Source organism: Coregonus clupeaformis, chromosome 1 (assembly GCF_020615455.1).
Source record: "Coregonus clupeaformis isolate EN_2021a chromosome 1, ASM2061545v1, whole genome shotgun sequence".
Taxonomy (NCBI): Eukaryota; Metazoa; Chordata; class Actinopteri; order Salmoniformes; family Salmonidae; genus Coregonus; species Coregonus clupeaformis.
In genome coordinates this window covers 89133686-89155216 of record NC_059192.1, presented here as the reverse complement: position 1 = coordinate 89155216, position 21531 = coordinate 89133686, and the positions used below count along the sequence as shown (strand labels likewise).

General features: G+C 46.8%; 1 protein-coding gene across 1 annotated transcript in view; it reads left to right on the top strand.

Annotated features, from left to right (window-relative positions):
• The window catches only part of LOC121562627, a 93236-nt gene that overhangs the window by 55798 nt on the left and 15907 nt on the right, over nt 1-21531 (top strand). The window contains 4 exon segments of the mRNA XM_045223269.1: nt 5547-5753; nt 8470-8684; nt 11927-12057; nt 16010-16137. Of these exon segments, the coding sequence (XP_045079204.1) occupies nt 5547-5753; nt 8470-8684; nt 11927-12057; nt 16010-16137 (681 nt within the window).

The window sequence follows — 21531 nt, the reverse complement described above, 5'->3', positions numbered from 1 at the left end:
GGTAGAGTGGCCAGACGGAAGCCACTCCTCAGTAAAAGGCACATGACAGCCCGCTTGGAGTTTGCCAAAAGGCACCTAAAGGACTCAGACCATGAGAAACAAGATTCTCTGGTCTGATGAAACCAAGGTTGAACTCTTTGGCCTGAATGCCAAGCGTCACGTCTGGAGGAAACCTGGCACCATCCCTACGGTGAAGCATGGTGGTGGCAGCATCATGCTGTGGGGATGTTTTTCAGCGGCAGGGACTGGGAGACTAGTCAGGATCGAGGGAACATTTTAGAATAAGGCTGTAATGTAACAAAATGTGGAAAAAGTCAAGGGGTCTGAATACTTTCCGAATGCACTGTATGGTATTGTATGGGGTATTGTATGAGATTGTATGGTATTGTAGGGTGTATTATATGGGATTTTATATTGTATGGGGTATTGTATGGTGTATTGTATGAGATTGTATGGTATTGTGGGGTGTATTATATGGGGTTTTATATGGTATGGTATTGTATGGTATTTAGGCTGGGATTCTCTATAGCACTTTGTGACATCTGTAAAAAGGGGCTTTATAAATAAATGTGATTAATTGATTGATTGTATTGTATGGTGTATTGTATTGCATGGTATGTATGGTATATTATATGGGGTATGGTATTGAATGGGGTATTGTATTGGGTATTGTATTGTATGGGGTATTATATGGTGTATTGTATGGGGTATTGAATGGTGTATTGTATGGGGTATTGTATGGTATTGATAGGGGTATTGTATAGGGTATTGTATTGTATTGTATGGTATTGTGTGGTATTATATGGGGTATTGTGTGGTATTATATGGGGTATTGTATGGTATTATATAGGGTATCATATGGTATTGTTTGGTATTGTATGGGGTATGGTATTGTAGGGTGTATTATATGGTATGGTATTAAATAGTATTTAGGCTGGGTGTCTGTATAGCACTTTGTGACATCTGCTGATGTAAAAAGGGCTTTATACAGTACCAGTCAAAAGTTTCCAGGGTTTTTCTTTATTTTTACTATTTTCTACATTGTAGAATAATAGTGAAGACATCAAAACTATGAAATAACATATATGGAATCATGTAGTAACCAAAAAAGTGAAACAAATCAAAATATATTTGATATTTGAGATTCTTCATAGTAGTCACCCTTTGCCTTGATGACAGCTTTGCACACTCTTGGCATTCTCTCAACCAGCTTCATGAGGTAGTCACCTGGAATGCATTTCAATTAACAGGTGTGCCTTGTTAAAAGTTAATTTGTGGAATTTCTTTCCTTCTTAATGCGTTTGAGCCAATCAGTTGTGTTGTGACAAGGTAGGGGTGGTATACAGAAGATAGCCCTATTTGGTAAAAGACCAAGTCCATATTATGGCAAGAACAGCTCAAATAAGCAAAGAGAAACAACAGTCCATCATTACTTTAAGACATGAAGGTCAGTCAATACGGAACATTTCAAGAACTTTGAACGTTTCTTCAAGTGTAGTCTCAAAAACCATCAAGAGCTATGATGAAACTGGCTCTCATGAGGACCACCACAGGAATAGAAGACCCAGAGTTACTTCTGCTGCAGAGGATAAGTTCATTAGAGTTAACTGCACCTCAGATTGCAGCCCAAATAAATGCTTCACAGAGTTCAAGTAACAGACACATCTCAACATCAACTGTTCAGAGGAGACTCTGTGAATCAGGCCTTCATGGTCGAATTGCTGCAAAGAAACCACTACTAAAGGACACCAATAAGAAGAAGAGACCTGCTTGGGCCTAGAAACACGAGCAATAGACCGGTGGAAATGTGTCCTTTGGTCTGGAGTCCAAATTAGAGATTTTTGGTTTCAACCACTGTGTCTTTGTGAGACGCAGAGTAGGTGAACGGATGATCTCCGCATGTGTGGTTCCCACCTTGAAGCATGGAGGAGGAGGTGTGATGGTGTGGGGGTGCTTTGCTGGTGACACTGTCTGTGATTTATTTAGAATTCAAGGCACACTTAACCAGCATTCTGCAGCGATACGCCATCCCATCTGGTTTGGGCTTAGTGGGACTATCATTTGTTTTTCAACAGGACAATGACCCAACACACCTCCATGCTGTGTAAGGGCTATTTGACCAAGAAGGAGAGTGATGGAGTGCTGCATCAGATGACCTGGCCTCCACAATCACCCGACCTCAACCCAATTGAGATGGTTTGGGATGAGTTGGACCGCAGAGTGAAGGAAAATCAGCCAACAAGTGCTCAGCAAATGTGGGAACTCCTTCAAGACTGTTGGAAAAGCATTCCAGGTGACGCTGGTTGAGAGAATGCCAAGAGTGTGCACAGCTGTCATCAAGGCAAAGGGTGGCTACTTTGAAGAATCTAAAATATATTTTGATCTGTTTAACACTTTTTGGGTTACTACATGATTCCATATGTGTTATTTCATAGAAAATAGTAAAAATAAAGAAAAACCCTTGAATGAGTAGGTGATTCCAAACTTTTGACTGGTACTGTAAATAAATGTGATTGATTGATTGTATTGCATGGTGTATTGTATTGTATGGTGTATTGAATGGGGTATTGAATGGGGTATTGTATTGTATGGTGTATTGAATGGGGTATTGAATGGGGTATTGTATTGTATGGTGTATTATATGGGGTGTTGAATGGGGTATTGTATTGTATGGTGTATTATATGGGGTGTTGTATGGTATTGAATGGGGTATTGTATGGGGTATTGTATGGTGTATTATATGGGGTGTTGTATGGTATTTAATGGGGTATTGTATGGGGTATTGTATTGTATGGGTTATTGTATGGTGTATTATATGGGGTGTTGTATGGTATTTAATGGGGTATTGTATGGGGTATTGTGTGGTATTGTATTATATGGGGCATTGTATGATGTATTGTATGGGGTATTGTATGGTGTATTGTGTGGTATTGTATGGGGTATTGTATGGTATGATATTGTATGGGGTATTGTATGGTATTATATGGGGTATTTTATGGTATTTAATGAGGTATTGTATGGTGTATTTAACAGTGTATTGTATTATATGGGGTATTGTATGGTGTATTATATTGTATGTTATTGTATGGTGTATTATATGTGGTATTGTATGGTATATTATATGGGGTTTTGTATGGTATTAAATAGTGTATTATATGGTATGTTATTGTATGGGGTATTGTATGATGTATTGTATGGGGTATTGTATGGTATTATATGGGGTATTGTAGGGTATTTAATGGTATTAGATGGTATATTATATGGTATTGTATGGTATTGTATGGTTTATTATATGGTATTGTATGGTATTATATGGGGTATTTTATGGTGTATGGGGTATTTTATGGTGTATGGGGTATTTTATGGTGTATTAAATGGTATTATATGGGGTATTGTATTATATGATGTATTATATGGGGTATTATATGGTGTATTATAAGGGGTATTGTATGGTATTATATGGTGTATTGTATGTTATTGTATTATATGGTGTATTATATGGGGTATTGTATGGTATATTATATGAGGTATTGTATTGTATAGTGTATTATATGGGGTATTGTATGGTATTATATGGGGTATTATATGATATTTTATGGCATTAGATGGTGTATGATATGGGATTGTATGGGATATTGTATGGTGTGTTATATGGTGTATTATATGGTGTATTGTATGGTATTATATGGGGTATTGTATTATATGGTGTATTATATGGGGTATTATATGGTGTATTATATTGTATGTTATTGTATGGTGTATTATATGGGGTATTGTATGGTGTTTTTTATATGGTATGTTATTGTATGGTGTATTATATGGGGTATTGTATGGTATATTATATGGGGTTTTGTATGGTATTAAATAGTGTATTATATGGTATGTTATTGTATGGGGTATTGTATGATGTATTGTATGGGGTATTGTATGGTATTAGATGGTATATTATATGGTATTGTATGGTGTGTTATATGGTGTATTGTATGGTATAAGATGGTTTATTATATGGTATTGTATGGTATTACATGGGGTATTTTATGGTGTATGGGGTATTTTATGGTGTATGGGGTATTTTATGGTGTATTAAATGGTATTATATGGGGTATTGTATTATATGATGTATTATATGGGGTATTATATGGTGTATTATAAGGGGTATTGTATGTTATTGTATTATATGGTGTATTATATGGGGTATTGCATGGTATATTATATGAGGTATTGTATTGTATAGTGTATTATATGGGGTATTGTATGGCATTAGATGGTGTATGATATGGGATTGTATGGGGTATTATATGGTGTATTGTATGGTATTATATGGGGTATTTTATGGTGCAGGATATGGGGTATTGCATGGTTTATTGTATGGTATTATTTTACATTTTAGTAATTTAGCAGACACTCTTATCCAGAGCGACTTACAGTTAGTGAATACATGCCCCCCGTGGGAAACGAACCCACAACCCTGGCGTTGCAAACGCCATGCTCTATCAACTGAGCTACATCCCTGCCGGCCATTCCCTCCCCTACCCTGGACGACGCTGGGCCAATTGTGCGCCGCCCATGAGTCTCCCGGTCGCGGCCGGCTACGACAGAGCCTGGATTCGAACCAGCATCTCTAGTGGCACAGTTCGCACTGCGATGCAGTGCCTTAGACCACTGCGCCACTCAGTGGTCTAAGGCACTGAGTGTATTATATGGGGTATTGTATGGTATTGTATTATATGGGGTATTGTATGGTATTATATGGTGTTTTATATGGGGTATTGTATTATATGGTGTATTGTATGGTATTATATGGTGTTTTATATGGGGTATTGTATTATATGGTGTATTATATGGGGTATTGTATGGTATTATATGGTATATTATATGGGGTATTGTATGTTATGGTATTATATGGTGTATTATATGGGGTATTGTATTATATGGGGTATTATATGGTGTATTATATGGGGTATTGTATGGTATTATATGGTGTATTATATGGGGTATTGTATGTTATGGTATTATATGGGGTATTGTATGGTATTATATGGTGTATTATATGGGGTATTGTATGTTATGGTATTATATGGGGTATTGTATGGTATTATATGGGTTATTATATGGTGTATTATATGGGGTATTGTATGGTATTATATGGTGTATTATATGGGGTATTGTATGTTATGGTATTATATGGGGTATTGTATGGTATTATATGGGGTATTATATGGGGTATTGTATGGTATTATATGGGGTATTGTATGGTATTATATGGGGTATTGTATGGTATTATATGGTGTATTGTATGGTGTATTATATGGTGTATTGTATGGTATTATATGGTGTATTATATGGGGTATTGTATGGTATTATATGGTGTATTATATGGGGTATTGTATGGTATTTCCACCTCTAACCAATGAACAACTGTATTTCTACACACCTGATCTACATCTAACGTGTGTGTTTGCTTTCTGTAATGGTGGCTCTTAAACTAACTGTGTGTGTGTGTGTGTGTGTTTACTAATGTGTGTGTGTGTGTCCTCCTCCCCCAGGAATAGCAGTGTGTAACATCCCGTCGGCCTGCGTGGAGGAGACAGCAGACTCCACCATGTGTCACGTCCTCAACCTGTACCGACGAAACACCTGGTTGTACCAGGCTCTCCGGGAGGGCACGCGGGTTCAGAGTGTGGAGCAGATTAGAGAGGTGGCGTCCGGAGCTGCACGCATCCGTGGGGAAACACTTGGCCTCATAGGCTTTGGTGAGGAAGGAATCACCTCAGTTACTCCTCTGTTTTCCCAACCCCTCTCTCTCTCTCTCTCTCTCTCTCTCTCTCTCTCTCTCTCTCTCTCTCTCTCTCTCTCTCTCTCTCTCTCTCTCTCTCTCTCTCTCTCTCTCTCTCTCTCTCTCTCTCTCTCTCTCTCTCTCTCTCTCTCTCTCTCTCTCTCTCTCTCTCTCTCTCTCTCTCTCTCTCTCTCCATCTCAATATTGCTTTCTCTCTCATGCCTCTTCCTCTGTTTGGCTGAGAGACAGAGTTGGTCTTCATGGTGGACACTGTCTCTCCCTCTATCATGGTGGACACTGTCTCTCCCTCTATCTCTCTTTCTCTCGCTCTCTCAATTTTTTTGTGGGGGCTGTAGAGTACTGTAGAGTAGAGTAGAGTAGAGTAGAGTAGAGTAGAGTCCAGTCCAGTCCAGTAGGAGTGATGACAAACACATGGTGAGTCAGTACATTTCATCAGGGCTGTTCTGTTCTGGCCAACCTTCTCTCCTCCTCCTTGGCTGTTTCCATTGTGTTAGTGTCTGTCAGCCTGTGGGATGTCGCAGGCGCTATGGCCAGGGACACAGACACACACACAGGCCATGTGGCCAGGGACACGGAGACACAGAGACACACAGAGAGGCCGTGTGGCCAGGGACACGGAGACACAGAGACACACACAGGCCGTGTGGCCAGGGACACGGACACAGAGACACAGACAGGCCGTGTGGCCAGGGACACGGAGACACAGAGACACACAGAGAGGCCGTGTGGCCAGGGACACAGAGACACAGAGACACACACAGGCCGTGTGGCCAGGGCTTTCATTCTCTCTTTGTATGCTCTGGAGCCAGTGAGAGCTGCAGCTGTGTCTGTTCCTCTCAGACAGGACATTATCTCTCCCGTGTCAGCACGGCTCAGTGTTCCTCTCAGACAGGACATTATCTCTCCCATGTCAGCACGGCTCAGTGTTCCTCTCAGACAGGACATTATCTCTCCCATGTCATTACGGCTCAGTGTTCCTCTCAGACAGGACATTATCTCTCCCGTGTCAGCACGGCTCTGTGTTCCTGCTCTCTCAAGGTCTCTCCAGCCACCGGCCCCCCTGACAAGGTGCATTCTGTTGGGGAGGGCTGAGTAGGCGATGCTGAGGCTAAGGGTTCCATGCCAGGCCCTGCTCTCTGGGGACACAGAGAGAGAGCAGAGAGCAGAGAGAGAGCAGAGAGCAGAGAGAGAGGAGAGAGCAGAGCGAGAGGAGAGAACAGAGAGGAGAGAACAGAGAGGAGAGAACAGAGAGAGAGGAGAGAACAGAGAGGAGAGAACAGAGAGAGAGGAGAGAGCAGAGCGAGAGGAGAGAACAGAGAGGAGAGAACAGAGAGAGAGGAGAGAACAGAGAGAACAGAGAGGAGAGAGCAGAGAGAGAGGAGAGAGCAGAGAGAGAGCAGAGAGAGAGCAGAGAGAGAGCGGAGAGAGCAGAGAACAGAGAGCAGAGAGGAGAGAACAGAGAGAGAACAGAGAGAGGAGAGAGAACAGAGAACAGAGAGAGAACAGAGAACAGAGAGAGAACAGAGAACAGAGAGAGAACAGAGAGAGAACAGAGAGAGAGAGGAGAGAACAGAGAGAGGACAGAGAACAGAGAGAGAACAGAGAGAGAACAGAGAGAGGAGAAAACAGAGAGAGGAGAGAGCAGAGAGAGAGGAGAGAGCAGAGAGAGAGAGAGAGAGAGGAGAGAGCAGAGAGAGAGAGAGCAGAGAACAGAGAGAGAGAGAGAGAGAGAGAGAGAGAGAGAGAGAGAGCAGAGAACAGAGAGAGAGCAGAGAGAACAGAGAGAGAGAGAGAGAGAGAGAGAGAGAGCAGAGAACAGAGAGAGAGCAGAGAGAACAGAGAGAGAGAGAGAGAGAGAGAGAGAGAGAGAGAGAGAGAGAGAGAGAGAGAGAGCAGAGAGAGAGAGAGAGAGAGAGAGAGAGAGAGCAGAGAGAGAGAGAGAGAGAGAGAGAGAGAGAGAGAGAGAGAGAGAGAGAGAGAGAGAGAGAGAGAGAGAGAGAGAGAGAGAGAGAGAGAGAGAGCTCCTCCATCTGGCTGCCCCTCCCACACTGAGACAGGACAGGACAGGCCCAGGACAAGACAGGACAGGACTCACACTATGGCTATTTGTAAGGTGGTGTACCACGTACACAGTTGATGTTGTGAATGAACTATGCTCTCTCCCCTGTCTCTCTGTGTGTGTGTTGATGTTGTGAATGAACTATGCTCTGTCCCCTGTCTCTGTGTGTGTGTTGATGTTGTGAATGAACTATGCTCTCTCCCCTGTCTCTCTGTGTGTGTGTTGATGTTGTGAATGAACTATGCTCTCTCCCCTGTCTCTGTGTGTGTGTTGATGTTGTGAATGAACTATGCTCTCTCCCCTGTCTCTGTGTGTGTTGATGTTGTGAATGAACTATGCTCTCTCCCCTGTCTCTGTGTGTGTGTTGATGTTGTGAATGAACTATGCTCTCTCCCCTGTCTCTCTGTGTGTGTTGATGTTGTGAATGAACTATGCTCTCTCCCCTGTCTCTCTGTGTGTGTGTTGATGTTGTGAATGAACTATGCTCTCTCCCCTGTCTCTGTGTGTGTGTGTTGATGTTGTGAATGAACTATGCTCTCTCCCCTGTCTCTCTGTGTGTGTGTGTTGATGTTGTGAATGAACTATGCTCTCTCCCCTGTCTCTGTGTGAATAGGTCGTTCAGGCCAGGCGGTGGCTGTGCGGGCCAAGGTGTTTGGCTTCAACGTGATCTTCTATGACCCCTACCTGCAGGACGGCTTGGAGCGTTCCCTGGGCGTCCAGCGAGTCTACACCCTACAGGACCTGCTCTACCAGTCAGACTGCGTCTCTCTGCACTGCAACCTGAACGAACACAACCACCACCTCATCAACGACTTCACCATCAAACAGGTCCAGAGTAGAGACACACAGACAGACAGCTTGACCGTTGGCCTTTTACAGTAGAACTCGCTGACTCCCAGTGAGTTATGAATTAACGTAGTTATTAATATGAGTTATTAAAATCAGACCGTCCTGAACACCCAATCCTTATATAGATCAAATATTATGACACTATCAATCCACCCCAGTCTCAGCCGACAGCCAGCCTGTCCTGAAGAGCATCACAGTATAGAGAGATCACTGTGGTCCCGTCCCCAATACCACCCTATTCCCCTGTGGGCCCGTCCCCAATACCACCCTATTCCCCTGTGGGCCCGTCCCCAATACCACCCTATTCCCCTGTGGTCCCGTCCCCAATACCACCCTATTCCCCTGTGGGCCCGTCCCCAATACCACCCTATTCCCCTGTGGTCCCGTCCCCAATACCACCCTATTCCCCTGTGGTCCCGTCCCCAATACCACCCTATTCCCCTGTGGTCCCGTCCCCAGTACCACCCTATTCCCCTGTGGGCCCGTCCCCAATACCACCCTATTCCCCTGTGGTCCCGTCCCCAGTACCACCCTATTCCCCTGTGGGCCCGTCCCCAATACCACCCTATTCCCCTGTGGGGCCCTGGTCAAACGTAGTGCACTTTAAAGGCAATAGGGTGCCATTTGGGACGCAGCCCGTAAGAGATCACCGTCTGTCTCCGCCTCCACGAACCACAGACCCACTAGATGCAGCATCCCCAGCCTTTTTCAGCTTAAAACAAATCCATTCCTCCGCTCTGTCAAATGGAATTAGCGCCAGCCCACGGCTACAGCTAATACATGGACTGGGCTCCCCGGCTCCACGGGGGTGAGAGCACAGAGAGGGGAAATGGGACCGCTGTGTCAATATCACACAACAACACCAGACCCTGTCTAGTCTGACACCTGGTGGAGGAGAGGAGAATTACACCTCTTATCGCCGTTTCCTGTTCCTCTCTGACTCTCTCAGATTGACTTCACTGCTCAGAGCTGCCGTCAGCACCACAATACCCCGTCTGGTCTGCCACCTGTTGTTCAACAGGAGCATTACACATCCCTCCATTATCGTTTCATGTCTGTTTTTATTCCCTCTCTCTGGTTGACTTCACATCTTGAGAGACAGAGAGAGCATCGAAGGGTTGTCTGAAGGAGAACAGAATAGAGCAGGCTGTATCTCTCCACCTAGTTGTTAACTCCTCTCCTCTGTTGAAGTGTTGTCTGAAGGAGAACAGAATAGAGCAGGCTGTATCTCTCCACCTAGTTGTTAACTCCTCTCCTCTGTCGAAGTGTTGTCTGAAGGAGAACAGAATAGAGCAGGCTGTATCTCTCCACCTAGTTGTTAACTCCTCTCCTCTCCTCTCCTCTCCTCTCCTCTCCTCTCCTCTCCTCTCCTCTCCTCTCCTCTCCTCTGTATCAGATTATCTTCCCAAAACGAAAGTCACATTTTCTCTTCTTTTCTCTTCACCCCTCCAAACACAGACAGACTGCAGCTCTGAGCTTCTAAGTAAAGCTTTCTTTTTAGTGTGTGTGTGTGTGTGTGTGTGTGTGTGTGTGTGTGTGTGTGTGTGTGTGTGTGTGTGTGTGTGTGTGTGTGTGTGTGTGAATAAAGCACAGCCCTAATAAAAGGAGGGCTTTTCATGTCCTGGATTCCATATTTTGTCTAGATTAAGGGATTACAGTTTCTTCCAAGCATATTAATTGGATTTTCCTGGAGCTGTTGTTTTTCTTGCTAGCAGGTGTTTTACACAGCTATCTAGTACAGTTATCAACTGTCATTTGTTTGCTCAATTCAGTGCACTATAAAGGGAATTAGGGACTCACACATATCTACAGCCAACTATGTGAGCTGAGCCAAGCTAGATCTAAAGTAGTGCACTATATAGGGAATAGGGTGCACTTTGGGACGCACACAATTCTTAAGGACTTTGACAGTTCTCCTTCAGAGCTGATTCTCCTCAGGTGTAGATGTGTCTCTACGGGGGGATAAGACAGACATGTTTGTGTATGCGTGTGCGTGTGTTGCCCAGGTGCTCAGCTTGTCACGTCTTAAGTAGAGCATTCAGTGGAGCATCAAAGAACAATGCAAATAGTCCGGGTGGCCATTTGATTAGCTGTTCAGGAGTCTTATGGCTTTGGGGTAGAAGTTGTTAAGAAGCCTTTTGGACCTAGGCTTGGCGCTCCGGTACCGCTTGCCGTGCGGTAGCAGAGAGAACAGTCTATGACTAGGGTGGCTGGAGTCTTTGACCATTTTTAGGGCCTTCCTCTGACACCGCCCTGGTATAGAGGTCCTGGATGGCAGGATGCTTGGTCCCAGTGATGTACTGGGCCGTACGCACTACCCTCTGTAGTGCCTTGCAGTCGGAGGCCGAGCAGTTGCCATACCAGGCGGTGATGCAACCAGTCAGGATGCTCTCGATGGTGCAGCTGTATAACTTTTTGAGGAAATGAGGACCCATGCCAAATCGTTACCTTGGTGTTCTTGGACACAGGGGTTACGGTGGTCTGCTTGAAACATGTTGGTATTACAGACTCAGTCAGGGACAGGTTGAAAATGTCAGTGAAGACACGTCCTGGTACACGTCCTGTAATCCGTCTGGCCCTGCGGCCTTGTGAATATTGACCTGTTTAAAGGTCTTACTCACATCGGCTACGGAGAGCATGATCACAGTCGTCCGGAACAGCTGATGCTCTCATGCGTGCTTCAGTGTTGCTTGCCTCGAAGCGAGCATAGAAGTAATTTAGCTCGTCTGGTAGGCTCATGTCACTGGGCAGCTCGTGGCTTTGCTTCCCTTTGTAGTCTGTAATAGTTTTCAAGCCCTGCCACATCCGACGAGCGTCAGAGCCGGTGTAGTACGATTCAATCTTAGTCCTGTATTGACTCTTTGCCTGTTTGATGGTTCGTCGGAGGACATAGCGGGATTTCTTATAAGCGTCCGGGTTAGAGTCCCGCTCCTTGAAAGCGGCAGCTCTACCCTTTAGCTCAGTGTGGATGTTGCCTGTAATCCATGGCTTCTGGTTGGGGTACGTACGGTCACTGTGGGGACGACGTCATCAATGCACTTATTGATGAAGTCAGTATGTCATCTGTATTGAGATACTTAAAAGAAGGATGCAAACAGATTTTTTGTAATAACTACATATTGGTGGTGCCCCGCTTTAGATCAAATCAACTCCCAACCTGCCCCCCCCTCTCTTTCATCTTCCTCTCTCTTTTGATCTCCCCCCCCCCCCCTCCCTTATAGATGCGTCAGGGTGCGTTCCTGGTGAATGCAGCACGGGGAGGGCTGGTGGATGAGAAGGCCCTGGCTCAGGCGCTGAAGGAGGGGAGGATACGTGGCGCTGCCCTGGACGTGCACGAGACAGAACCGTTCAGGTGAGACACACACACACATAAGTGGACGTCCACTAGACAGAACCGTTCAGGTGAGACACACAGTGGATGAGGATATGGTTTCACCTGGCAGCAACACCCCCTACCAGCTCAGTATAGTTTCACCTGGCAGCAACACCCCCTACCAGCTCAGAATAGTTTAACCTGGCAGCAACACCCCCTACCGGCTCAGTATAGTTTCACCTGGCAGCAACACCCCCTACCAGCTCAGTATAGTTTCACCTGGCACCAACACTCCCTACCAGCTCAGTATAGTTTCACCTGGCAGCAACTCCCCCTACCAGCTCAGTATAGTTTCACCTGGCAGCAACACCCCCTACCAGCTCAGTATAGTTTCACCTGGCAGCAACACCCCCTACCGGCTCAGTAGAGTTTCACCTGGCAGCAACACCCCCTACCAGCTCAGTATAGTTTCACCTGGCAGCAACACCCCCTACCAGCTCAGTATAGTTTCACCTGGCACCAACTCCCCCTACCAGCTCAGTATAGTTTCACCTGGCAGCAACACCCCCTACCAGCTCAGTATAGTTTCACCTGGCAGCAACTCCCCCTACCAGCTCAGTATAGTTTCACCTGGCACCAACACTCCCTACCAGCTCAGTATAGTTTCACCTGGCACCAACTCCCCCTACCGGCTCAGTATAGTTTCACCTGGCAGCAACACCCCCTACCAGCTCAGTATAGTTTCACCTGGCAGCAACACTCCCTACCAGCTCAGTATAGTTTCACCTGGCACCAACTCCCCCTACCGGCTCAGTATAGTTTCACCTGGCAGCAACACCCCCTACCAGCTCAGTATAGTTTCACCTGGCAGCAACTCCCCCTACCAGCTCGCGGCTGTGCTTCCTTTTGTAGTCTGTAATAGTTTTCAAGCCCTGCCACATCCGACGAGCGTCGGAGCCGGTGTAGTACGATTCAATCTTAGTCCTGTATTGACTCTTTGCCTGTTTGATGGTTTGTCGGAGGGCATAGCGGGATTTCATATAAACGTCCAGGTTAGAGTCCCGCTCCTTGAAAGCGGCAGCTCTATCCTTTAGCTCAGTGCGGATGTTGCCTGTAATCCATGGCTTCTGGTTGGGGTATGTACATACGGTCACTGTGGGGACGACGTCATCAATGCACTTATTGATGAAGCCAGTGACTGATGTGGTGTACTCCTCAATGCCATCGGATGAATCCCGAAACATATTCCAGTCTGTGCTAGCAAAACAGTCCTGTAGCTTAGCATCTGCCTCATCTGACCACTTTTTTATTGACTGAGTCACTGGTACTTCCTGCTTTAGTTTTTGCTTATAAACAGGAATCAGGAGGATAGAGTTATGGTCAGATTTGCCAAATGGAGGACGAGGGAGAGCTTTGTACGCATCTCTGTGTGTGGAGTAAAGGTGGTCTAGAGTTTTTTTTCCTCTGGTTGCACATTTAACATGCTGGTTGAAATTAGGTAGAACGGATTTAAGTTTCCCTGCATTAAAGTCCCCGGCCACTAGGAGCGCTGCCTCTGGATGAGCGTTTTCCTGTTTACTTATAGCCTTCACACATCAACAAGACGTCAACAGAGGAGTGTTTGATGACTTGTAATCCCACACTACAGTAACTCACATCAGTGACACCTTCACACACAACGTAGGACCAGGGCACGGAGAGTGAGTGAGTAGGGAGGACTGAGAGAAGAAGAAGGAGAGGAAGTCTCAGCATCTGTTATCAGGGATGGAGAGGAGAGGAGGAGATGAGGAGAGGAGATGAGATGATGAGATTACGAGAGGAGATTAAGAGAGGAGATGAGGAGATGAGGAGAGATGAGGAGAGGAGATTAAGAGAGGAGATGAGGAGAGGAGATGAGGAGATGAGATTAGATGAGGAGAGGAGATGAGGAGAGGAGATGAGGAGATGAGATGAGGAGAGGAGATGAGGAGAGGAGATGAGGAGATTAATAGAGGAGATGAGGAGAGGAGATGAGGAGAGGAGAGGAGGAGATGAGATGAGGAGAGGAGAGGAGAGGAGGAGATGAGGAAAGGAGATGATGAGATGAGGAGAGGAGATGAGGAGAGGAGATTAAGAGAGGAGATGAGGAGATGAGGAGATTAAGAGAGGAGATGAGGAGAGGAGATGAGGAGAGGAGAGGAGGAGATGAGATGAGATGAGGAGAGGAGAGGAGGAGATGAGGAAAGGAGATTATGAGATGAGGAGAGGAGATGAGGAGAGGAGATTAAGAGAGGAGATGAGGAGAGGAGATGAGGAGATTAAGAGAGGAGATGAAGAGAGGAGATGAAGAGGCAGCACTGCCTGAAATGACTGATGGGGTCTGACACTTGTTCCCTCTCCCTCCCTCCCTCCCTCTCTCTCTCTCCCCAACCCTCCCCTCTCTCTCTCCCCCAACCCTCCCATCTCTCTCTCACCTCAACCCTCCCCTCCCTCTCTCTCTCCCCCCAACCCTCCCCCTCTCTCTCCCCCCAACCCTCCCCCTCTCTCTCCCCCCCAACCCTCCCCTCTCTCTCCCCCCAACCCTCCACTCTCTCTCTCCCCCCCACCCTCCCCTCTCTCTCTCCCCCCACCCTCCCCTCTCTCTCCCCCCCACCCTCCCCTCTCTCTCCCCCCAACCCTCCCCTCTCTCTCTCCCCCCCACCCTCCCTCTCTCTCTCCCCCCCCACCCTCCCCTCTCTCTCTCCCCCCAACCCTCCCCTCTCTCTCTCCCCCCAACCCTCCCCTCTCTCTCTCCCCCCAACCCTCCCCTCTCTCTACCCCCAACCCTCCCCTCTCCCTCTACCCCCCAACCCTCCCCTCTCCCTCTACCCCCCAACCCTCCCCTCTCCCTCTACCCCCCAACCCTCCCCTCTCCCTCTACCCCCAACCCTCCCCTCTCTCTCTACCCCCCAACCCTCCCCTCTCTCTCTACCCCCCAACCCTCCCCTCTCCCTCTACCCCCCAACCCTCCCCTCTCTCTCTCCCCCCACCCTCCCCTCTCCCTCTACCCCCCAACCCTCCCCTCTCTCTCTCCCCCCACCCTCCCCTCTCTCTCTACCCCCAACCCTCCCCTCTCCCTCTACCCCCCAACCCTCCCCTCTCTCTCTCCCCCCCACCCTCCCCTCTCTCTCTACCCCCCAACCCTCCCTCTCTCTCTCCCCCCACCCTCCCCTCTCTCTCTACCCCCCAACCCTCCCCTCCCCCTCTACCCCCCAACCCTCCCCTCTCCCTCTCCCCCCAACCCTCCCCTCTCCCTCTCCCTCTACCCCCCAACCCTCCCTCTCTCTCTCCCCCCACCCTCCCCTCTCTCTCCCCCAACCCTCCCCTCTCTCTCTCCCCCCAACCCTCCCCTCCCCTCTCTCTCTACCCCAACCCTCCCCTCTCTCTCTACCCCCAACCCTCCCCTCTCTCTCTACCCCCCAACCCTCCCCTCTACCCCCAACCCTCCCCTCTCCCTCTACCCCCAAACCTCCCCTCTCTCTCTCCCCCCCAACCCTCCCTCTCTCTCTACCCCCCAACCCTCTCCAACCCTCCCCTCCCCTCTCTCTCCCCCCAACCCTCCCTCCCCCTCTCCCTCTACCCCCAACCCTCCCCTCTCCCTCTACCCCCAACCCTCCCCTCCCCTCTCCCTCTACCCCCAACCCTCCCCTCTCCCTCTACCCCCAACCCTCCCCTCTCCCTCTACCCCCAACCCTCCCCTCTCCCTCTACCCCCAACCCTCCCCTCTCCCTCTACCCCAACCCTCCCCTCTCTCTCTACCCCCAACCCTCCCCTCTCTCTCTACCCCCAACCCTCCCCTCTCCCTCTACCCCCCAACCCTCCCCTCTCTCTCTACCCCCAACCCTCCCCTCTCCCTCTACCCCCAACCCTCCCCTCTCCCTCCACCCCCAACCCTCCCTCTCTCTCTCCCCCCAACCCTCCCTCTCTCTCTACCCCCCCCAACCCTCCCCCTCCTCTCTCTCTCTCTCTCTAGTTTTGCTACAGGCCCTCTGAAGGATGCTCCCAACCTGATCTGTACACCACACACAGCCTGGTACAGTGAACAGGCTTCTCTAGAAATGAGAGAGTCAGCTGCCACCGAGATCCGAAGAGCCATCACCGGTACGCCTGTTCCCCAGCACCTCACTTGTCAGGGACCATGCACAACAAGTATTGCACCCGATTTTTTGCTACATAGCTCATTTTCATTTGCAGTACTATAACGTAAGGCCGGGATTCAATTCATGTCGTGTTGTACAGCAATGTCGACAAGGCGCCCTTTTAAAGACAACGTTCTCACGTTCACATTGAATGTAAACGCTGCAGATGTCACCTCGGGTTGAATCCCGTCCTTATTATCCAGAATAACATCGCTGTCTGGAGGTGCATTTAGTATCCCGTCCTTATTATCCAGAATAACATCGCTCTCTGGAGGTGCATTTAGTATCCCGTCCTTATTATCCAGAATAACATCGCTGTCTGGAGGTGCATTTAGTATCCCGTCCTTATTATCCAGAATAACATCGCTCTCTGGAGGTGCATTTAGTATCCCGTCCTTATTATCCAGAATAACATCGCTGTCTGGAGGTGCATTTAGTATCCCGTCCTTATTATCCAGAATAACATCGCTGTCTGGAGGTGCATTTAGTATCCCGTCCTTATTATCCAGAATAACATCGCTCTCTGGAGGTGCATTTAGTATCCCGTCCTTATTATCCAGAATAACATCGCTCTCTGGAGGTGCATTTAGTATCCCGTCCTTATTATCCAGAATAACATCGCTCTCTGGAGGTGCATTTAGTATCCCGTCCTTATTATCCAGAATAACATCACTCTCTGGAGGTGCATTTAGTATCCCGTCCTTATTATCCAGAATAACATCGCTCTCTGGAGGTGCATTTAGTATCCCGTCCTTATTATCCAGAATAACATCGCTGTCTGGAGGTGCATTTAGTATCCCGTCCTTATTATCCAGAATAACATCGCTCTCTGGAGGTGCATTTAGTATCCCGTCCTTATTATCCAGAATAACATCGCTCTCTGGAGGTGCATTTAGTATCCCGTCCTTATTATCCAGAATAACATCGCTCTCTGGAGGTGCATTTAGTATCCCGTCCTTATTATCCAGAATAACATCGCTGTCTGGAGGTGCATTTAGTATCCCGTCCTTATTATCCAGAATAACATCGCTCTCTGGAGGTGCATTTAGTATCCCGTCCTTATTATCCAGAATAACATCGCTCTCTGGAGGTGCATTTAGTATCCCGTCCTTATTATCCAGAATAACATCACTCTCTGGAGGTGCATTTAGTATCCCGTCCTTATTATCCAGAATAACATCGCTCTCTGGAGGTGCATTTAGTATCCCGTCCTTATTATCCAGAATAACATCGCTCTCTGGAGGTGCATTTAGTATCCCGTCCTTATTATCCAGAATAACATCGCTCTCTGGAGGTGCATTTAGTATCCCGTCCTTATTATCCAGAATAACATCGCTCTCTGGAGGTGCATTTAGTATCCCGTCCTTATTATCCAGAATAACATCGCTCTCTGGAGGTGCATTTAGTATCCCGTCCTTATTATCCAGAATAACATCGCTCTCTGGAGGTGCATTTAGTATCCCGTCCTTATTATCCAGAATAACATCGCTCTCTGGAGGTGCATTTAGTATCCCGTCCTTATTATCCAGAATAACATCGCTCTCTGGAGGTGCATTTAGTATCCCGTCCTTATTATCCAGAATAACATCGCTCTCTGGAGGTGCATTTAGTATCCCGTCCTTATTATCCAGAATAACATCGCTCTCTGGAGGTGCATTTAGTATCCCGTCCTTATTATCCAGAATAACATCGCTGTCTGGAGGTGCATTTAGTATCCCGTCCTTATTATCCAGAATAACATCGCTGTCTGGAGGTGCATTTAGTATCCCGTCCTTATTATCCAGAATAACATCGCTCTCTGGAGGTGCATTTAGTATCCCGTCCTTATTATCCAGAATAACATCGCTCTCTGGAGGTGCATTTAGTATCCCGTCCTTATTATCCAGAATAACATCGCTGTCTGGAGGTGCATTTAGTATCCCGTCCTTATTATCCAGAATAACATCGCTCTCTGGAGGTGCATTTAGTATCCCGTCCTTATTATCCAGAATAACATCGCTCTCTGGAGGTGCATTTAGTATCCCGTCCTTATTATCCAGAATAACATCGCTCTCTGGAGGTGCATTTAGTATCCCGTCCTTATTATCCAGAATAACATCGCTGTCTGGAGGTGCATTTAGTATCCCGTCCTTATTATCCAGAATAACATCGCTCTCTGGAGGTGCATTTAGTATCCCGTCCTTATTATCCAGAATAACATCGCTCTCTGGAGGTGCATTTAGTATCCCGTCCTTATTATCCAGAATAACATCGCTGTCTGGAGGTGCATTTAGTATCCCGTCCTTATTATCCAGAATAACATCGCTCTCTGGAGGTGCATTTAGTATCCCGTCCTTATTATCCAGAATAACATCGCTCTCTGGAGGTGCATTTAGTATCCCGTCCTTATTATCCAGAATAACATCGCTCTCTGGAGGTGCATTTAGTATCCCGTCCTTATTATCCAGAATAACATCGCTGTCTGGAGGTGCATTTAGTATCCCGTCCTTATTATCCAGAATAACATCGCTCTCTGGAGGTGCATTTAGTATCCCGTCCTTATTATCCAGAATAACATCGCTCTCTGGAGGTGCATTTAGTATCCCGTCCTTATTATCCAGAATAACATCGCTCTCTGGAGGTGCATTTAGTATCCCGTCCTTATTATCCAGAATAACATCGCTCTCTGGAGGTGCATTTAGTATCCCGTCCTTATTATCCAGAATAACATCGCTCTCTGGAGGTGCATTTAGTATCCCGTCCTTATTATCCAGAATAACATCGCTCTCTGGAGGTGCATTTAGTATCCCGTCCTTATTATCCAGAATAACATCGCTGTCTGGAGGTGCATTTAGTATCCCGTCCTTATTATCCAGAATAACATCGCTCTCTGGAGGTGCATTTAGTATCCCGTCCTTATTATCCAGAATAACATCGCTGTCTGGAGGTGCATTTAGTATCCCGTCCTTATTATCCAGAATAACATCGCTGTCTGGAGGTGCATTTAGTATCCCGTCCTTATTATCCAGAATAACATCGCTGTCTGGAGGTGCATTTAGTATCCCGTCCTTATTATCCAGAATAACATCGCTGTCTGGAGGTGCATTTAGTATCCCGTCCTTATTATCCAGAATAACATCGCTCTCTGGAGGTGCATTTAGTATCCCGTCCTTATTATCCAGAATAACATCGCTCTCTGGAGGTGCATTTAGTATCCCGTCCTTATTATCCAGAATAACATCGCTCTCTGGAGGTGCATTTAGTATCCCGTCCTTATTATCCAGAATAACATCGCTCTCTGGAGGTGCATTTAGTATCCCGTCCTTATTATCCAGAATAACATCGCTCTCTGGAGGTGCATTTAGTATCCCGTCCTTATTATCCAGAATAACATCGCTGTCTGGAGGTGCATTTAGTATCCCGTCCTTATTATCCAGAATAACATCGCTGTCTGGAGGTGCATTTAGTATCCCGTCCTTATTATCCAGAATAACATCGCTCTCTGGAGGTGCATTTAGTATCCCGTCCTTATTATCCAGAATAACATCGCTCTCTGGAGGTGCATTTAGTATCCCGTCCTTATTATCCAGAATAACATCGCTCTCTGGAGGTGCATTTAGTATCCCGTCCTTATTATCCAGAATAACATCGCTCTCTGGAGGTGCATTTAGTATCCCGTCCTTATTATCCAGAATAACATCGCTCTCTGGAGGTGCATTTAGTATCCCGTCCTTATTATCCAGAATAACATCGCTCTCTGGAGGTGCATTTAGTATCCCGTCCTTATTATCCAGAATAACATCGCTCTCTGGAGGTGCATTTAGTATCCCGTCCTTATTATCCAGAATAACATCGCTCTCTGGAGGTGCATTTAGTATCCCGTCCTTATTATCCAGAATAACATCGCTCTCTGGAGGTGCATTTAGTATCCCGTCCTTATTATCCAGAATAACATCGCTCTCTGGAGGTGCATTTAGTTCAAGCGTCCCTAACGGTCCTTTTCTAGGGTCCCTCTCCACACAGTTCACCCTGTATCTTCATACTGCCCTCCCCCCTCTCCCCTCTCCCCCATCGCCCCTCTCCCCTCCCCCATCTCCCCTCTCCCCTCTCCCCTCTCCCATCTCCCCTCTCCCCTCTCCCCTCTCCCCTCTCCCATCTCCCCTCTCCCATCTCCCATCTCCCCTGCCCTCTCCCCTCTCCCATCTCCCCTCTCCCCTCTCCCCTCTCCCCTCTCCCATCTCCCATCTCCCCTCTCCCATCTCCCATCTCCCCCTGCCCTCTCCCCTCTCCCCTCTCCCATCTCCCATCTCCCCTCTCCCATCTCCCATCTCCCCCTTCCCTGCTCCCCTCTCCCATCCCCCTCTCCATATTGTCCCATTTCCATTTCAATAGGTCCTGCACAGGCGTTATTAAATCTGGAGTTGGCCGTGATCGCGTCCCAAATGGCACCCTATTCCCTTTATAGTGCACTACTTTTAACCAGAGTTCATGGCAAAAGTAGTGCACTATATAGGGAATAGGGTGCCGTTTGGGATGCATCCTTTGCCTCCCAGATAACATCCACATTGTTAAATTATGTTAATTAGTGATTGTGTAGCCAGGCCATATATGTTTGTGAGGCACATAGCTAACACCTTCATCCTCCTGTATCACTCATTAGCACATAGCTAACACCTTCATCCTCCTTTATCACTCATTAGCACATAGCTAACACCTTCATCCTCCTGTATCTCTCATTAGCACATAGCTAACATCTTCATCCTCCTGTATCACTCATTAGCACATAGCTAACATTTTCATCCTCTTGTATCACTCATTAGCACATAGCTAACATCTTCATCCTCCTTTATCACTCATTAGCACATAGCTAACATCTTCATCCTCCTTTATCACTCATTAGCACATAGCTAACATCTTCATCCTCCTTTATCACTCATTAGCACATAGCTAACATTTTCATCCTCCTTTATCACTCATTAGCACATAGCTAACATCTTCATCCTCCTTTATCACTCATTAGCACATAGCTAACATCTTCATCCTCCTTTATCACTCATTAGCACATAGCTAACATCTTCATCCTCCTGTATCACTCATTAGCACATAGCTAACATTTTCATCCTCCTTTATCACTCATTAGCACATAGCTAACATTTTCATCCTCCTTTATCACTCATTAGCACATAGCTAACATCTTCATCCTCCTGTATCACTCATTAGCACATAGCTAACATCTTCATCCTCCTGTATCACTCATTAGCACATAGCTAACATCTTCATCCTCCTGTATCACTCATTAGCACATAGCTAACATCTTCATCCTCCTGTATCACTCATTAGCACATAGCTAACATCTTCATCCTCCTGTATCACTCAT